Source organism: Paralichthys olivaceus, chromosome 18, assembly GCF_024713975.1.
Source record: "Paralichthys olivaceus isolate ysfri-2021 chromosome 18, ASM2471397v2, whole genome shotgun sequence".
Lineage (NCBI taxonomy): Eukaryota > Metazoa > Chordata > Actinopteri > Pleuronectiformes > Paralichthyidae > Paralichthys > Paralichthys olivaceus.
In genome coordinates this window covers 13,929,148-13,944,702 of record NC_091110.1, presented here as the reverse complement: position 1 = coordinate 13,944,702, position 15,555 = coordinate 13,929,148, and the positions used below count along the sequence as shown (strand labels likewise).

At 36.2% G+C, this 15,555-nt stretch overlaps 2 protein-coding genes across 4 annotated transcripts; both read right to left on the bottom strand.

The window, feature by feature from the left end:
* Positions 1–3,397: 3,397 nt before the first annotated feature.
* On the bottom strand, positions 3,398–10,101 carry ambp (alpha-1-microglobulin/bikunin precursor). Of its 2 annotated transcripts, none has more exons than XM_020081626.2 (10): positions 6,201–10,101; positions 5,670–5,812; positions 5,215–5,291; positions 5,003–5,119; positions 4,706–4,807; positions 4,531–4,586; positions 4,284–4,368; positions 3,999–4,166; positions 3,652–3,825; positions 3,398–3,541 (listed from the first exon to the last, which is right to left on the bottom strand). In XM_020081626.2, exons 1-10 carry the CDS (start codon positions 6,318–6,320, stop codon positions 3,513–3,515), a joined length of 1,071 nt encoding a protein of 356 aa, XP_019937185.2. In that variant the 5' UTR covers positions 6,321–10,101; the 3' UTR covers positions 3,398–3,512. The 2 variants fall into 2 exon arrangements, with proteins under 2 accessions (XP_019937185.2, XP_019937186.2); XM_020081627.2 differs by having other exon boundaries at positions 3,398–3,538.
* A 511-nt stretch (positions 10,102–10,612) lies between these two features.
* On the bottom strand, positions 10,613–15,505 carry LOC138405444 (protein AMBP-like). Of its 2 annotated transcripts, none has more exons than XM_069514060.1 (8): positions 15,226–15,505; positions 13,956–14,164; positions 13,046–13,191; positions 12,875–12,951; positions 12,617–12,736; positions 11,591–11,692; positions 11,418–11,467; positions 10,613–11,311 (listed from the first exon to the last, which is right to left on the bottom strand). In XM_069514060.1, exons 2-8 carry the CDS (start codon positions 14,073–14,075, stop codon positions 11,249–11,251), a joined length of 678 nt encoding a protein of 225 aa, XP_069370161.1. In that variant the 5' UTR covers positions 14,076–14,164; positions 15,226–15,505; the 3' UTR covers positions 10,613–11,248. The 2 variants fall into 2 exon arrangements, with proteins under 2 accessions (XP_069370161.1, XP_069370162.1); XM_069514061.1 differs by having other exon boundaries at positions 13,956–14,129; positions 15,226–15,357.
* Positions 15,506–15,555: the final 50 nt, after the last annotated feature.

Here is a 15,555-nt window from a genome sequence, read left to right as displayed (position 1 = left end):
CACACACACCGATGCCACCGCACTTAAAAAAAACCTTTGTGGAAGTAGATGTATTATAATGCAGAGCTCAGCACCTTTAGCAGCTACGTGAGGCACATACACACACAGCTCACACACACACAGCTCACACACAAAGGGAAGAAAGGAGCTTCTTTCATAGCTACTTCTTTAAGGTTTAAAAACACTAGAACTTCTCCACAGGTGGAAAACAACTCATTACAAGCACTCTCATTCTTAAATCAATTATCCTCCACTGTCTGGAGTGGACTTTGGATGAGGTAAACTGTCAGTGACTAGCATGGCATTCATTAAAGTGGGTGTGTAGGGTTGTGACCACCTTAATGAATCATTTGAGAAGTATTTATAGATGCAGAATATGACATTTATTTGAACAACTTGCATGTTTACACAGTGAAAACCCTACGAATCTTTGTTAATAATCAATTAAAGTAATGGGATATTAAATATCATGTGTTTTAGTTTTAGTGTGTGCAATTAAATCCTTAGAAATATTTTTAAGATTTCTAAAGTATTCCTTATTATACACTGTTATGATACATCAGCTGGATTTTCCATTTAAATGTTGCATTTATCTTTTTTTTGCTTTTACGACTTCTAACATTTGAGTGATTTTCTTGCTTTCTATCCAAACTTTTTATCCATTTTCTTCTGAAATCAGTTTGGTTTTGGAACAAACGACTGTTTGGATCTCAGACTCTTTCTTAAGGGACACAGCTGGGATTGGGGGGGGGGGGTTAGCAGGGTCTTTAAATGTTGGGGGGGCTGCCAGTTGGTCAGCCATGTAATCAGAGTTGAACTTGAAGAAGGAAAGAAAGTGATGTCCAACACAAGATGTGTGTGTGTGTGTGTGTGTGTGTGTGTGTGTGTGAGGGGGGGGTCCTCTGTGGGAAGGACAATAGTCAGTGGCAGCAGCAGCTGACCAGAATCCCTTCTTCTTTTGTCATCCTGCATAATGACATCTCCACCACACACACTGTCTCTCCCTTTCCCTCCCTTTCCCTCCCTCCCTCTCTCCCTCACTCCCTCACTCCCTCACTCCTTCGCTCCCTCGCTCCCTCTCTCCCTCCCTCTTTACCAATCACTGCTCATCCTTCTTCCGTCAGGACACTCCAGCCTCTTCCTCTCTCTCTCTCTCATTACATTTTTTCTCTCTATATAATTTGCTGTGTACATGTGTCTTCTTATGTATATGTATGTTTATGGGGGTTTGTATATGTATATAAATATGTGTGCGTGTGTGTTTTGTAAGGAATGTAACCTCTGAGACACTGTCCAGACTCAGTAAATATCTCGGCTACAGTCCATATGTTCAGTGTGTTTATGTCCAGCTCCCATCTGTGTGCAGCCTGTGTGTATTGACATCTGTTTCACTTTAATCACGAAAGAGACATCACTTCACTGATAAGGCTGACAGAGCACAAATACTATCAGCAAGTAACAGTAAATGTTCTGCATAAAATCATCTTTATATAGGACATAATCAGACTTTTAATACTCATGCATGTTTTATTTGGCTGAGATTTAATTGCTTCTAATACTATTTGGTATTTAAGTCCAGTGGCTGTGACAGAGAACACATTTTCTTTACAATACATTGTATTTTAGAAGCTCAACATAGTGTATGTGTTATAAATCAGATTTTCTTCTGGCACATATTACCATCATATGATTGTAGCAGACTAAAAACGACATACTTTTCCTCTGAAATATACCAAGCATGACCTCACCCTTATACTTCAAATTATACTAGGCAGAAGTTATAGTTTTACAAGTACAGTACCTGCAACAACAATAAACAATATTCACACGCTCATTCATTCCGGCAGCTAGAAGAGAAGCAGTCCCAGGAGATGGAACCGGAGAAGGTGTCACAGTCAATGGACGTGTGAAGGCCTGGTTGAGGGTAAACCAGGCTTTCTGTAGAGAAGTGGGCAATCTGGAGATGTGTGTGTGTGTGTGTGTGTGTTGGGGGGGCAGTGTGTATATTGTGTGGGGGCTGCTTATAGTCTTCTAATGTTCTCGAACGTTAAATAAAAACCCTCTCTTTCCTTCTAACCTGTTTCCATTTCAGATTAATCAGAAGTCTGAACATCAGTAGTCTTGCAGAACACATCACACTGTGGACACAGCAGCATTTTGTTAAAAGAAGTGAGATGTCTTTCAGAGACACGGGTACAAGTCAGATGATGAGACAAACCAGCTGAAGTGTTGTGGGGATTTTCCTGTCTGTAACTCGGCCCATCTAAGGTACTGGAAAGTTTTGTGCATGACTTATTCAAGTTATCGCTTCCTCTCACTCTTCATGGGAACCTGCTGAATTCCTTTTCCTCTTCTCACTCTGTCTATTCTCGTGGTGTAAGAAAACCGAGGTTTGAGAGATAGTCCCAGAGAATGTGCATGAATGTGTGTGTGCTAAAAAACAGAAGTATGTGCCTGTGACTATCCGTGTGTGTTTGTCTGTGTGTGTGTGTGTGTGTGTGTGTGTGTTTGCACTTGTTTGGTTGCCCCCCTCCCTCCCAGCACCAGGTGATATGGCCTGGTACGGAAGGTCACCGCCGTGATGTCACTTCCCCTTCCTCTCCGGATATTCCCAGCATTCTACTGCCAGCAACCGGGAACTCTGGGAACTAAGAGCAGGAAGCCTGGCTCCTTCGCTGGAGCAAGAGAGAGAAAAGAGAGAGAGAGAGCGAGCACAGTGATGAGGTTATATGTTGATTCAGTGAATGACTCATTTACTGTAAAAGAAACATAAACATTGAGGGGAGAGTTAGTTAAAATGGACAGAGATGCAATAATCACATAGGGATGAGGACGTATGCTGTTGTGTATTGTTTATGTCTTTTAATGTGTGTGTGTGTGTGTGTTTGTGTGTGAGAGGGAGAGTGAGTGAGAGTGTGTGGTTATGTGTTAGTATCACAATGAAACTGTGAAATATGTGAATCAGCTGTAAATAGAGAAATATCTCCCCCTACTGGTTGTATTCACACAATGAAATTCTACTGTTTTGGATATAACCACAGACCCAAGTGATGTATATAATAACAATAATAATAATAATAATAATAATAATAATGATGATGGTTGAAGGTGTTGTTATTGCACCAGATAAGGAAATATTTCATGTTTTATATGTAATGAGGGAAATGCATGAGTAGATATTTATTTTTGTAGATACTCTGCAGATAAAAGCATTTTACTTGCGTCTGATATCCATCAGAGACAAAGTTCTTACACCTCCAATAACATAAATCCAAACAGGATTTCCTGGATCTGTTATGTTGCATAAAATAAAGTATCAATCAAATCAAGTATATTACTTTTTTTTTTTACAGTGAGGTCTCTAGAAAGCAACCTTAAACAATGAAAACACCAGTCAAACTGATCAATGACGTTTTATTACGGTTGTGATGTAACTTGAGCAATGTTGGCAAATGTTGCATCTCTGTACAGTTTGATGAGATAAGATGAGCAGCGATGTTTCCTCGTCTCGCTCAATTCGCCCTCAGGAGCTCTCCATCTGCTAAAGAGAAGAAAGATGGGTTTTTCATCAGCTGGGTCTGTGTCTGTTTCTATGTACAATCTGCTTGTGTTTCTGTTCCGTATTTTCTGTATTTCTTTTCGATGTCTCACCATCTTTAATCACGTCGCAGTACTCCTCACACTCTGCCTTGCTGTAGAACTTGTTGCCGTTGGCCTGGCAGAAGCCAAATTTGTAGGGCATGCACAAACCGCTGACGGAGTCAAAGGCCCAGATGGACGGCTGACCTGTGCAGGGATGAGGGGCCATGGGCAGACGGCAAACAGCTGCAGAGACAGAACAGAGATATTTGTATGTGTTTCACCTTTTCTTTAACCATCATATTATTTAATTCTGGCCAGTGGATGTGCCTCGACACTTCTGTACTGGACAAAAACACCGATGCTCTGTGTGATGCATGGATATCCCATATGCAGGTGTTGTGTATTTCACTCCTCACCCTCAGTGCGACAACTCTGCAGACATGCTCTCTCATTTAAAAAGTTGTTCTGGTTGCCCATACACCCTCCGAAGTTAAAGAGGTGACAGCTCATCGAGGACGAGTTGTAGTAGAAACGCTGGAGCAGCCCAAAGCACGGCCCGATCTCTGGTGCCGCTTTACAGGCCTCTGTGGAGGGAAAGTCTTGGTTGAAGGGTGTAAAGGAAAATAATAATTACATCAGAACAGAGCTCTGCTTGTCCAGTCAGCTTGTCTGGGTGAGTCATTGTCAAGCTCATGTCCTACCGGTTCCGTCGAAAAAAGCTGTACCATCACCAGATCCCTCCAATTCTGCTGGAGCCAAAGACGGCACCACCTGTCTCCTCAGCCTCTGTATCAACACACAGTGAAAGAAATATTCTTAAAAAGGATTATCTTGTCTTATTCTTCTCTTCTCTTCTCTTCTCTTCTCTTCTCTTCTCTTCTCTTCTCTTCTCTTCTCTTCTCTTCTCTTATTCTTATTCTTATCTTATCAAGGGTGTTACTCGGTTACCTGAGGCTCAGGCTGAGCTGGCGTTTCTTGCACCTGTTCTCCAGGAACACAGTCCCCTGTAAAGAGAAATAAAATAAAAACACAGCATTAGGCTCCTTTAACACCTTCTCTGGTAATGGTGCATATTTAGAGGCATGTGGTGTTTGGGAAATTGTGTGCGTCTGAGTTTTGTTACCTTTGTTCTGCAAGATGACAATAGTGTTGTCACTCATTCCCTGTTGTCTGACCAGAGTTTTGAAGTCATCCAGCACAGTGTCTCTCACAGACATCGTCCGACCTGAGGAGGTAAGAAATTGAACACAGTGTCGAGGGTTTGAGGTAGAAAGATGTTCTGAAATTTATTCAATAATCACTTTGACTTAGTTTGAAATAATGTACAAATACACAATAACACCAAGCAATACCTTTCGATTACTTTTATACAAACAGCAAAAAACAACAGTGGAAAAAAAAGAAATTTGTGTCCACTCACTGTACAGCTTAACTGAGGTGCTCTTCTCCCCGGATGTTTTCTGTTTGCTCATTATTATTATTGCGTACTCGTTGTAGTTGGTGTGAACCACGTAGGCGTCCACGTCTGCGCCCCACCCTGCAGGAGAGAGAGAGAGAGCGAGCGAGCACAGAGTCCCGGTGCAGACGAGCATCACTTCACCAGAATGACCTGAGACAGACTGAGGTACCTACTCTCAACATGGTAGAGGAGTCGTCCTGGTGTGCTGGTTAAATCATAGTCTCCAGACATCTCCCTACACGTTCCATGTCTGCACATACACACACACACGCAAAATAGAACAACACATGTTATACTTTGGGTTTGATGTCCACAGCTATAAATTCCTCTTCATGAAATGAATAATGCAACAAGCATCAAACGCTGACTAATCTGAAATCTAAATATATGTGATGAAATCAACTTCAGATTTTATTATAAAACTGTGACCCCATGTTGTATATAGTTAAATCTGATATAACTTATGATTTCTACCAATTTAGCCGTAGTAATTATTCCTTACAATATTTTGACTGTTGCTATTTGCTGAAATGTAATGTAGCAACAATTGCATTATTTCTGTCATTTTCTTTTTCTTATTTTAATCTCTTTGATGAACAACTACATATGCACCACACTTTTCACAAACCTGAGTGCAGATCGTGTCACCTTGAGTTTGCCTTCAGTGGCCCCTCTCTCCAGAACCAGTTTACCAATGGCTGCTTCTCCTCTTTGACGCTGCATATAGGGGCAGCTGCTCGCCACGACAACATCGTGCCATGTTCCTAAAAACTGTCAAAAAAGTCATGACACAAAAGTTAGCAATTTACAAAAAAATCCATTACGAACACACTCAAAGTGCGGAAAATTTGCATTTCTGTTGCACTGCTGTAATGTGTCTGGATCAATAATTGTCTGCAGGGGGAAGTTTACCTTCAGATGTTTTATTCTTTACTGAATATTTTGACATAAAACTAATATTTTCATCCGAAATATGTCGACATTTGACATTTCATCCCTAAAATGTTAGTACATGTATGTAGAACATATAGGAAGTTCAAAAGTGCCTTTATGTACTTCTACATTTAAACTTTATTTACTATATACATTATAAGTAAAAGAATATTGCACACAAATGAATAAAAAATTAAAATTAAGACAGCAGATCTCAGTCGCTCACCTGGGTCAGATCGAAGTTCTCCTGTGTTGTGTAAAGAGGTTCAGGCAGCACAGGGAGGCCCTGGAGGGTCCAGGTCCATCCCAGGAGCAGCAGAGGAACCAGAACCACTGTTGTCTTCATCCTATCAGCCAGCTGTCCACTTTTCTCTGAGAGGATAAAATTCTGACACAGTGAATCCCAGGAAAAAGTATCAGCTCTTCAAAAGGGGGACAGGACATTGACCTGCTGTGTGTGTGCTGTGGCCCCCACATGTACACACTCCCACACACCAGAAGAAAACAAACAAGTTACAGAGCAAAGTTCTCCTTGTGTGTGTCTCTCTGTCTGATTCCCCGATCAGCTGACCTCTTCAACAACATTAACAAATCAATACACTTCTTCATCTAAGAGACTAATGAGCAACGGCTGCAGGATCATTTATCCTGTTATATGCAAATGTCACATACATGTAAAGTTTACACGGCAAAATACTTCTGATGGTAATTAACATTCTACATGTCTGTAGTTTCATCTCTGGAGCAGCAGATCCACATTGGAACTACACAATGCTTTTGGATTCAGTTTTTCTGTTTTCATGAGAAACAATTCAAAGTTTTTCAAAATCAACATAATTTCCATTTTCCTGAGAAAAAAATCTTCTCTGCTCTTCTGATGTAATGAGATAATTTTTCATCTTCATGAGTAAAAATCTGCTCTTTTTTCTAAATCAACTAAACATTTTGCTCAGTTTTTTTTAATCAATGAGATAATTTTCTGTTTTCATGAGAAAATATTTGTCGTGAATCGATGAGACCATTTTCTTTTTTCAGAAGAAATATTTCTTTGCAAATTTTTTCTGAAGTAACAAGAAAACTTTCTATTTACATGAGAAAATGTCTGCTCTGTTTTTGTGAATCATTGAGAAAAGTTTATTTTTCAGAAGAAAAAGAAATTTGGAAATTTTTTCTGAATTAATAAGATCGTTTTCTGTTTCATGAGAAAAATTTCTGCTTTTTTTAAAATTATACAAAATCATTTTCTGTTTTCATGAGAAAAGTTCTGCTCTGTATTTTTCCAAATTAACGAGAAGGTTCTCTGTTTCAATTAGAAAGAAATCTGCTGTTTTTCAAAATCAATGAGATCATTTTCTGTTTTCATGAAAAAACGTGAATTGATGAGAACAGTTTCCTTTTTCAGAAGAATCTTTTTTGCTGTTTTTGTGAATCGATGACAACAAATTTTTTTTCTCAGAAGATATTTTGCTCATTTTTCTGAATTAACAAGATAATTTTCTGTTTCATGAGAAAAGTTCTGCTCTGCTTTTCAAAATCAACAAGAATGTTCCCTGTTTGAATGCAAACAAATCTGCTGTTTTTGTGAATCATTGAGAACAAAATTTATATTCAGAAAAAATAAATTTGCAATTTTTTTCTGAATTAACAAGATGATTTTCTGTTTTCATGAGAAAGATTTCTGCATTTTTTTTCAAAATATTTTTTGTTCATTTTTCTGAATTTTTCATGATGAAAATGTTCTGCTTTTTTTTTCAAAATATAAAATTTCTCATGTTTTCATGAGAAAAGTTCTGCTCTGTTTTACCAAATTAACGAGAATGTTCCCTGTTCCAATGCAAACAAATCTGCTCTTTTTGTGAATCGATGAGAACAATTAATTTTTTCAGAATTTTTGCTCATTTTTCTGAATTTGTCATGAGAAAAATTTCTGCTTTTTTTTCAAAATCAACAAGAATGTTCCCTGTTCTAATGCAAACAAATCTACTGTTTTTGTGAATCGATGAGAACAATTAATTTTTCCAATATTTCGCTCATTTTTCTGAATTTTCCCAGAGAAAAATTTCTGCTTTTTTTTCAAAATATACAAAATCATTTTCTGTTTTCATGAGAAAAGTTCTGCTCTGTTTTTCAAAATCAACAAGAATGTTCCCTGTTTTAATGCAAACAAATCTGCTGTTTTTGTGAATCGATGAGAACAAATCTTTTTTTCAGAAGATTTTTTGTTCATTTTTCTGAAGTTTTCATGAGAATAAATTCGTGCTTTTTTTTTCAAAATATACAAAATCATTTTCGGTTTTCATGAGAAAAGTTCTGCTCTGTTTTTCTTAATTAACAAGAATGTTCCCTGTTTGAATGCAAACAAATCTGCTGTTTTTGTGAATCGATGAGAACTATTTATTTTTTCAGAATTTTTGCTCATTTTTCTGAATTTGTCATCAGAAAAAATTTCTGCTTTTTTTTCAAAATCAACAAGAATGTTCCCTGTTCTAATGCAAACAAATCTACTGTTTTTGTGAATCGATGAGAACTATTTATTTATTCAGACTTTTTGCTCATTTTTCTGAATTTTTCATGAGAAAAATTTCTGCTTTTTTTTTCAAAATCAACAAGAATGTTCCCTGTTTGAATGGAAACAAATCTACTGTTTTTGTGATTCAATGAGAACAAATTTCTATTTCAGAAAAAAGACATTTGCAATTTTTTTCTGAATTAACAAGATGGTTTTCTGTTTTCATGAGAAAAATTTCAGCTTTTTTTTTTCAAAATCAACCAGAATGTTCCCTGTTCTAATGCAAACAAATCTGCTGTTTTTGTGAATCGATGAGAACAATTTTTTTTTCAGAAGATTATTTGTTCATTTTTCTGAATTTTTTCTGAGAAAAATTTCAGCTTTTTTCCAAAATACATGAAATCATTTTCTGTTTTCATGAGAAAAGTTCTGCTCTGTTTTTCAAAATCAACAAGAATGTTTCCTGTTCTAATGCAAACAAATCTGCTGTTTTTGTGAATTGATGAGAACAATTAATTTTTCCAATATTTTGCTAATTTTTCTGAATTTGTCATCAGAAAAAATTTCTGCTTTTTTTTCAAAATCAACAAGAATGTTCCCTGTTCTAATGCAAACAAATCTACTGTTTTTGTGAATCGATGAGAACAATTAATATTTCCAATATTTCGCTCATTTTTCTGAATTTTCCCAGAGAGAAAATTTCTGCTTTTTTTTCAAAATATACAAATTCATTTTCTGTTTTCATGAGAAAAGTTCTGCTCTGTTTTTCAAAATCAACAAGAATGTTCCCTGTTTTAATGCAAACATCTGCTGTTTTTGTGAATCGATGAGAAAAAATCTTTTTTTCAGAAGATTTTTTGTTCATTTTTCTGAAGTTTTCATGAGAATAAATTCGTGCTTTTTTTTTTTCAAAATATACAAAATCATTTTCTGTTTTCATGAGAAAAGTTCTGCTCTGTTTTTCTTAATTAACAAGAATGTTCCCTGTTTGAATGCAAACAAATCTGCTGTTTTTGTGAATCGATGAGAACTATTTATTTTTTCAGAATTTTTGCTAATTTTTCTGAATTTGTCATCAGAAAAAATTTCTTTTTTTTCAAAATCAACAAGAATGTTCCCTGTTCTAATGCAAACAAATCTACTGTTTTTGTGAATCGATGAGAACAATTAATTTTTCCAATATTTCGCTAATTTTTCTGAATTTTCCCAGAGAAAAATTTCTGCTTTTTTTTCAAAATATACGAAATCATTTTCTGTTTCATGAGAAAAGTTCTGCTCTGTTTTTCAAAATCAACAAGAATGTTCCCTGTTTTAATGCAAACAAATCTGCTGTTTTTGTGAATCGATGAGAACAATTTTTTTTTAGAAGATTATTTGTTCATTTTTCATGAGAATAAATTCGTGCTTTTTTTTCAAAATATACGAAATCATTTTCTGTTTTCATGAGAAAAGTTCTGCTCTGTTTTTCTTAATTAACGAGAATGTTCCCTGTTTGAATGCAAACAAATCTGCTGTTTTTGTGAATCGATGAGAACACTTTTTTAAAAAGATTTTTTGTTCATTTTTCTCAATTTTTCATGATGAATATTTTCTGCTTTTATTTCCAAAATATACAATTTCTCATGTTTTCATGAGAAAAGTTCTGCTCTGCTCTTTTTCCAAATTAATGAAAAGGTTCTCAGTTTTAATGAGAAACAAATCTGTTCTGTTTTTGTGAATCATTGAGAAAATTTTCTTTTTTCAGAAGAATTTTCTTTTTTCTGAATTAACAAGATAATATGATTTCATGAACAAAAATTCTGCTCTGTTTTTCAAAATCAACCAAAAAAAAAATCTGTTTTCATGAGAAAAATTCTGCTTCGCTTTTTTTTCAAATCAACGAGGTAATTTCCGGTTTTGTTTTTTGTAATTTCCTTGATTATTTTTAGTTTTTATAAGAAAAACTTATTTTCAGATGTTATTAAATAGTTTTTGTTTTCATTATTCTGAATCAACAAGATAATTTTCTGCTCAGATTTTCAAAAATAATGAGATAATTTCCTATTATCATGAGAAACAAATTGCTCCATTTTCAAAATTAATGAGATACTTTTCAGTTTTCATGAAAAAAATGATGCCTTTTTCGCAAATGAATTATAATACATTATTTCGAAACTTTATTTAAACCCCAAAAATAAATATGATTCAGTACTTTTATTTACAAAACAATTTTACAGACTAATGTCACTTACATGGCTTGATGTCAGAATACACAGCAGACAGAGATGAATATTCATTTTTCAATTTTCTTTCAAGTTGTGTTTGTCTTTATGTGATGTTCTTTCAAACATGTCCCAGCAGTTTTTTATTTATTTCATTCACTGTATAATCTGAAAGGTCAGCTGTGCTCAACTGAATCACTTTTTTTTCAAAGCAGCTACATCACAGATTCATTAAGTAGGTTTGACATGTATCCTTAAAAAATCTTGAGTAAAAGCTGTTTTATCAATTAAAGAAAAAATTCTTCTTCCTCAGTTGATTCATTGACGTCGATTTGATGAGTCACTGATCTTGTGACCTCAGGGCTTGTGTGATGATCGTCCTCTTCAGTTGATGACACTTATCATCTTGTATCACTTAACAAACATTTATCAATATGCTCTACACAGTATTTCTCCTACGTAAAAACAAGGGTATAAAATACAGACAGTCACAATGCTTCTCTCCACAGTTGTACATTATCAGAATTGTTTTCCCAAATAAAAAAAAAAGGTTCTCTCCGATGGTCAGATATTATGAGAGTCCACAGGTGGCACCACATTTCTCTTGGACTTCTTGGGAGCAGAAATCTGAATGATGGGCAAACAAGAATTCCACACAATATTAATGACCACTTTTTATTCCAGACACAGATGTGTGGTTTCAATATTTGCAGTTGACATTTCAGGTTTGTACCTGAGGCTGAGTAGTGGGCTCTGTCACCAGCTGCAGTGGAGGACACTCACCTGGGAAGACAGGAAAGATGAAGAGGAGAGTTTATGCTATTGATAAAATTTTCATTGTAAAAAAAAAAAAAAAAAAAAAAAAGAATGTCGCTGGACAACAGAGAAAAAACATCATTAAAGTACCTTTTTCCTGATTCATGATGATGGCCTCATCACTCATTCCATGTTGTCTCACCAATGTTGTGAAGTTGAGCAGCACTGCAGGACTCACATCCACAGTCCGACCTGAAGAACATCAGTAACACACACTGATTTACATATCAAATGAAAAAACAAAACTCTGAACTATGCTGTACACTTCGCCACAAACTGTGACACTGACACATGCACAAAAGAGATATGGGGCCGCTGACCGGCAACTAAATCAAACGTGCAAACACTTTCATTAAAATCAAGATTTCTCCAGGTTTTTCTTCAGTTTCAAAAACAAATTTCATTCTGACTTTGAAAGTTTAAACTAATGTTTATTCACATTATCTATTGATGGACATTGATTGATTTGTTGTTTGGTCTTTAAAATGTCAGAAAATATAGAAAATGTTTGTTTTGTCTAGAAAGAGAAAACTTAAAACATTTTTTACTTTAATGAAGACTCAAACTGATGAATTAACTATTAAAATATTAGCAGCTAAAACCAATTTTAATGTGTTAATCTATTTATGATTGATTTGTAGTTTGGTCTTTAAAATGTCAGAACATTTTTGTTTTATCCTGTGAGAAAAAACTGAAATACTGAAAACTTTCTTTTCTATTTTCTAAAACTTAAACTCATGAATCTATTATTAAAATTAAGAGTAGCTCAAACTATTGATAACTTTGAAGATCGACTAATGGTTATTGATTGATTTGTTTTATGGTCATTAAAATGGGGAAAAAGGTTGTGTTGTCCTGCATGTAAGAGAAACTTTTTTCATCAATAGAAACTCATACTGATGCATCAAATATATTAGCAGTTAAGTTATATATATATATATATTCTTCATTATTATTATCATTATTTGTCTGTCTGTCTGCTGTATGGGAAATGATAAATTTCCAAAATGACAAAATATATATTTTTTTATCTATGCACCCACATCAAAAGAAAAACACGTTTTGTAAAACAAACAAAAAAGTACAACGAATGATCATTTAGTTGGATCCACTCACTGTAAAGTTTGATGATGGTGGTTTTATTTCCTGATGGTTTCTCTGTGCTCAACAGAAGCATCATTGTGTACTCATCGTAGTTGGTTTTAACCACGTAGGAATCAACCTCAGCATTGAACCCTGCAGAGAGGACAGAGTTTAACGCGTGACAGATCTGTGGACACATATTAGTAGTAGATTTACCAAAGCTGCTGCATTTTAGTATTTAATGAAACCTTTTTTATTTTGGTGTGAACTGTGCTGAATAAGAAAACATACTGAAAACATGGTGAAAGAATCGTCCTGGAGTGTTGGTCAAATCATAAACTGTGGATGTCTGCTGACATGAGCCATTCCTGCAGCAAATTAAATAAACACACACAGGTGACACTGGGTTTAGTTTTTCCCAATTGGTGTGTGTGTGCTGATGTGTGTGTGTGTGAGTCTGACCTGACAGAAGTTGCCGTCATTGTGAAGTTGCCCTGTAAAGCAACATGTTGCAGCTGCAGTGCGACAATGACAGGGTTCCCCCTCTTGCGTTGCATGTAGTGAGGACAGGTAGAGATCACTGCCACCTCGAACCACCGCCCCATGAACTGCAGGGAACACAGAAACATTTCCTAGTTACAGTGGAGATAATATAATATTATCTAAAGCACATGGAAGGGCATACAGCTGCAATAGAAATCAGTTAAAGACATCATTTCTACATGTGCTTGACGTCAACTAGAACAAAATTTGATAAATTCACAAAACTTTGATCTCTCAAAGACAGTCGGGATATAGTCTGTAATGGTTTATAGTGGAATTGAGCTTAAAGGACTCAGAAACTCAGTGGAGTTGACAACATCACGTGATGACAGGGAACACATAAACAAAATGATTGTATATATCATCATTTTAACAACATTTACAACCACATTTGAAATAATAAAAACAAGCAAAGAAAGAAAAGTGCAGTTGGTGAACTAAGAAAGTGTTAAAATGTTGTATATAAAAGGTGGAAGAAGAATGAGAAAGATAAATATGACACCAGGAATTTTAAGTGTGTTTTTTTGGCCCAAATAAATGAAATAACTCAAATGGATTTCAGTAAAGTGCATAACTCCACCCAGGCCAATGCATCCTACGTAATGATCTAGATTGTATAATATAAAAGAAATAAGAAAGTGGTCTGATACGAAAAACATCCTGGATGTGCCCATTAATTCTCATTCACCCCAAAATTGATTAGTTCCCCCTCAGGCCAAGGACCCATACCCCTGCTAAGTTTGGTAGATTTTGCGTAATCCTGCCAACAAACAAACAAACAAACAAACACAGGTGGAGAGCTCCATGGCAGAGGTGAAGAGTCACTCACCCGGTCCAGATGGAAGTCCTCCTGTGGGAGGGGTAGAGGTTCTGGGAGTATGTGGACCCCCTGCAGGGTCCAGACTGACCCCAGGACCAGCACAGAAACCAGACTCACTGCTCTCTGCATCCTGTCTGTCCACCTGACACTCCGTCCCTCACTGACCTCCTGCTGCTGCACGAACTGACACAGAGTTGCGTAAATCTTCACCCACAAAACTACAAGACAAAAGAGTTGGGATCAGACCTTTATCTGCTTTTGTGTGTCTCTTGTGCATGTGTGCATGATATTGTGTGTTTGTTCCTCTGACTTATCAGTGAATCGCTGGACTTCAGAATTTGTCGCTAAAACAAACAACCAATAAATCAATACCTGGCTGAAGTGAATGGCTGATAATTAGTAGGGAAAAGGCTGCAGTGTCTAAGAGTCTATAGCAGTGGTCACCAACCTTTTAAAGCACAAGATCACTTTTTAATTCAAAACGTAAGCTGAGATCTACCACCCCTATGTCTTGCAAAAAAAACCCACTTAGGAGGGTCATGTTTATTATTTTAGTATGAATTCATGCATCTTCAGCTCCTGCAAATATTTCACAATAAAAAACTTTTAAACAAAAGAATGGATTTGGTCAACAGAAATGCTGGAGTGCTTTTCTTTTGTGTTTGTGACATTAATTCAACAGATAAACATTCAAAGTAAAAGCACTCCAGCATTTCACTTCTGAATCCATTCATTTGTTGTAACAGGGCTTTGATTGTTGTCGACAGACCAGAGGATGCAGGACTTCATACCGTAGAGTCCTGACATTTAGTTCAATGCATAATCTGACTTGTTTTGAAGGAAATGCAGGAGATAAACCTGCTGCTCCACCGCCAGTAGCGGACACACAGCGGGTGTGAACAACAGACAACCGACCCACAGCTGATCTGCCGCGCAACCGCAGACTGTGAGTCCAGAGAGTTACAGAGATCGACGGTGAAGACTGTTGGGATCGACCACTAGGTCGCGATCGACGGGTTGGCGACCACTGGTCTATAGATACGTCCACAGACAGGATCTGAAGACGCACATTATTCATTAGTTTCTTCTATGACTGAGAGGAAGAGGGTGGGAAGTGATTATAAATATTTTCAGTTTGTTCTGTCCGATGTTGGTTTACACAGCCAGTTTCAGCTTTATGTAGAGGTCACAGAGGTCAAACTGATGTGTGGTGAAATGTGCCCCCTGGTGTTCATGTTGCAGTACAACCAGCAGATACACATTGAACCTCTGTACACACCTGGTAAATGGGATGTGACGCCACTCACAGGCGACTCCTTGAAGCTCACACTTTGAATAAAACGACAGATTTCTGCAGTTGTGAAGAAAAGAACAAGAATCCCTTGAACATAAAAATCAATGAAATAAAATCAACAAAACGCAACAAAATAAACACAAAATAAACACCAAAAAAAATCTACAAAATATACAAATAAAGCAAAAATAAATGAATAAAGAAAACTCAATATAATAAGTCAATCAAACAAAATCAACAAAACAAATCAACAAAAAAAAAAAAACGAATCAATTACAAACAAAATGTATCAATTAAACAAAAAATAACAAAATG